Genomic DNA, 4,014 nt, shown 5'->3' with positions numbered 1-4,014 from the left:
TTTGCTTGGAGAAATACAAGAAAGCAATAGGATTGTAGAAATTCTTTCATCATATAGGAAGTCTATAAAGCATAACAACCGTATAACTCCCACAAAAATTCATCATAACCGGGATTATTATAGCTACGATCGTACTAGACCCTAACTCCATTTATATCCATCAATGCTGCCAGAGCCGCGCTGGCATCACCACAACTTGATCAATGCAACTCTGCTTTCGAAAATTACTTGTCAGGGCCCATTCCTTTAGCAATTTCCTTGAGCACAAACTTTTGAATCTTCCCGGTTGATGTCCTTGGAAGCTCATCTTTAAACACCACAGTCTTCGGCACCATAAAGTGAGGCATATTATTCCTACAAAAATCAATTATATCCTTTTCGCAAGGTTTTTGGTTCAGCCCATCTTTCAAGTCCACAAATGCACATGGCGTCTCCCCCCAAAACTCATCAGGTCGACCCACAACAGCTGCCTCATGAACAGCAGGATGTGTATACAACACAGACTCAACCTCAACGCTGCTAATGTTCTCTCCACCGCTAATGATCACATCTTTGGACCTATCTTTGATTTCTAAATAACCATCTTGGTGCATAATGCCCACATCCCCCGTGTAAAACCAGCCATCCTTCATGCATTTTGACGTACCGAATGGATCCTTCAAATAACCTAGCATTAAGCACCCACCTCTCAAAACTACTTCTCCAACTGAAACCCCATCTCGTCTCATGCTCTCCCCTGTTCTGGGATCCACAACATCCATCTCAGTAAACCCAGCCATGGTAACTCCTTGTCTTGCTTTTAGTCTAGCTCTCTCACTTGCTGGAAATGTATTCCACTCTGGTTTCCATGCACAAGACACCACAAGCCCTGCTGTTTCAGTTAACCCGTACCCATGACTCACCACAAAACCCAGTGACTCAGTCCTGAGTATCACGGCTGCTGGGGGTGGAGCTCCAGCTGTTATAATGTGTACTGGGTTCTTGAGGGGCTCAACGTCAGGAGATTTTGTTAGGATGTTTAACACCACGGGAGCACCACTCATGTGAGTCACGCCGTGTCTATCGATCAAACTGTAGATTGTGGAGGCTTCCACTTTACGGAGACAGATGTTGGTCCCACCAACAGCTGCCATGCCCCACACATGGCTCCATCCATTGGTATGAAAGATTGGTAACGCCCACAAATATACGGGTTGTTTTGGAACTCCCCAATCAATCAACGCTGCAGCGGACACGATGAAAATACCTCTATGAGATTGGACCACGCCTTTAGGAGACGAGGTAGTCCCTGACGTGTAGTTCAGGACTAATGGGTCCCACTCACTTTGTGGCTGGACCCACTTGAACCCAGGATCACCTTTCTCCACCATGTCCTCATAAGAGCAGATAAAATAAGCTGTCAGTGATGAAGATGATGATTGGTCTGCATCAGCATCCGCATCATCAGTGATGAGGACGAGTGTAGGGCGTTTCGTGTTTGGAGGAAACAAAGACACGGCTTCAAGGATGAGCTCTCGTGAGAGGTAATCAACGAAAACGAGCTTTGACTCGCTGTGACGCAGGAGTATGCAAACATTTCGTGCGTCAAGACGTGTGTTGATATTGTGGAGGATGGCACCAGCCATGGGCACGGCAAACTGAAGCTCATACGTGGCAGGGACGTTGGGGGCCAGAACGGATACCACATGGCCAGTCTCGATGCCGTAGGATGATAGAGATGATGCTACTTGGAGACATCTACGGTTAGTTTGAGACCACGTATAAGTGGTGTCGTTGTAGATGATGGATGGGCAATCAGCGTATGCAATAGCTGCTCTTTCCAAAAAAGCTATTGGTGTGAGGGGAGTCGAGTTCACTGGGCTTGGCTTTAGTTCGTCCATTTTTGCTGCTCTTTGAGTTCGTGTTTTGCGCTTGATGGCCTTTTTTTCTTTTCTTTGTTCTTACGTTAATAATGTTCTTTTTAGGAGCATGAGTATAAATACAAGTGCTCCATTGATGAAACATAAGACGATGGAGTTTAGCTAAAAAATAGGAAACGTATGACAGTGGATGGAGTTTTGCTAAAAAATAGGAAACATGATTTCCAGTTTGAGGAACGATCTTTTGTGTGCGTTTTTCCCGTGGCTTGCGTATAACATAATACAACGAAGCCGCGTGCGTGAATTTGTATTTCATTTATTAGGAAGAGAAATTCCACTATAAAATTGTTTTTTTATATAAAATAAAAACCTAAGTGTACCACATATATAGGACAAAACTTTTAATGTAAATAAATTTATTTAATTTAAATATTTTCATGTTTTTATAACATGATATATTATTATATTTCTCAATTTGATTTCATTAAAAATTAATAAATCAATGGATCACTAAGAATCAAATGTTAGTAGCAAATATCTACAATACAATGGAATACAATTATGTTATTTTTATCAACACTTTACTCTTCTAATTTTTTTTATGTAAAATTAAAGATGAAAAAACTATTAAAAAAACAATAAAAAATATGATGTTTTTTTTGTGCATCACCTTATAAAGTATTACTCATTTTAATAATGTTTTATTTTTTTTATTTATTTTTCTCTAAATTTCAATTTCATCATTTAACATTTAATTTTTGAGGGTTGAACTTCAAAATCTTTTTTGATTTATTTTCTATAGAGTTATCTAATTCTTATAATCCAAATTATAGGTTTAATGAGTTAACATGGTCTACTCAAGTTTTTTTTATTTGTTTGTTTTTTCAATTTCATCCCTTAACATTTTGTTGATTAAGAATGAGACTTTCTTATTTGTTTTAGTTTGCTTTCAATAAGGTTATCCTAATTTCATGACTATATATACATGTTTTAGGAGTTAACTCAGGTTGACTTGAGTGATTTTTTTTTATTTTCTTTCTATAAGGTTATTTAGATTTCATAGCCCGTATCATAAGTTTGACAGGTTAATCCCTATTGACAGCCCGTATCATAAGTTTGACAGGTTAATCAATATTGACTTGAGTTTTTTTTTTTAATTTCATCCTTCAATATTAGGTTGATTAGAAATTGAATTTCATAATTTATTTTGATTTTATTTTTATGAGGTTATTCAGTCTCATGTCTTGAATATTGGGTTTGACAAGTTAACCCAAGTTAATTTAGATGATTTTTAAAATATTTTTTAATTGAAATTTTTTATCTCATCCTTCAACATTAAGTTGATTGGAAACTAAACTTCATAATTTATTTTAATTTATTTTTCATGGGTTTTCATGGTCTTTTAACCATAATTGTAGATTTGATAGGTTAAATCTGAATCAATCCAATATATTTTTATTTTAATATTAAAAAAATAATTTTAATTTTTTTTAAGTCAAACTACATTTATATTGGTTGTTGGGTTATCTTTGAATCCTCCAAGTCAACCGCTTATATCAAGTCAACCCCACATGGTTTAAATAATTTTTTGTTAGAAAAAACTTAGGAACGTATGAATATTTTTTTATGTTAATTTTTTTTTTTATCTAACCCCTATTATAGCACGAACCAATGATCTAGGTCTTTAATTTATTTTAATTTTAATTTTTTTCCTTAACATTTAATAATTATATTATTTTTTTAAATAGATTTATGAAAAATATTTTTAAATAATTATCCAATTAAATCATTATTTTTGAAAAACAAATATTAGCATCTTTTATAATAAAATTATTTTTCAAATAATTAAATATGAATCTTAAATTTTCAATGTAGAAGAAATATATGTTTATTTAATTTTTTATTGTGAATTTTTTATATAATGTTTTTCAAGTTTATTACTCTTAATTTATATATATATGTATCATCTTCAAAATTACCAATTTGTTTATTAAAACCTTCATTTATAATTATGATATTTTTTTTAATAAATAATACTTTTGATAAAAACAATTATTAAGAAAAAGGAATGCATTAATAAGGGAAAGGGGCTTCCGTTAATGGGATATCTTTTTTATCCTTATTTTTTATTGTTATTTTTTATATATTTATTTAA

General features: G+C 33.8%; 1 protein-coding gene across 1 annotated transcript; it reads right to left on the bottom strand.

Moving 5' to 3' along the window:
• Positions 1 to 2,121, bottom strand: LOC105111234 (probable acyl-activating enzyme 6). Its single transcript, XM_011006546.1, has one exon. The coding sequence runs from the start codon at positions 1,878 to 1,880 to the stop codon at positions 225 to 227; it is 1,656 nt and encodes a 551-aa protein (XP_011004848.1). The 5' UTR covers positions 1,881 to 2,121; the 3' UTR covers positions 1 to 224.
• Positions 2,122 to 4,014: the final 1,893 nt, after the last annotated feature.

Source organism: Populus euphratica, unplaced genomic scaffold (assembly GCF_000495115.2).
Source record: "Populus euphratica unplaced genomic scaffold, PopEup_1.0 scaffold286.1, whole genome shotgun sequence".
In the NCBI taxonomy this organism is placed as follows: Eukaryota; Viridiplantae; Streptophyta; class Magnoliopsida; order Malpighiales; family Salicaceae; genus Populus; species Populus euphratica.
This window is presented reverse-complemented; position numbering and strand designations above follow the sequence as displayed.

Bases quoted from the DNA above. Each gene is read 5' to 3' on its own strand.
- LOC105111234 (XM_011006546.1), bottom strand. From the start codon at position 1,880: ATGGACGAACTAAAGCCAAGCCCAGTGAACTCGACTCCCCTCACACCA.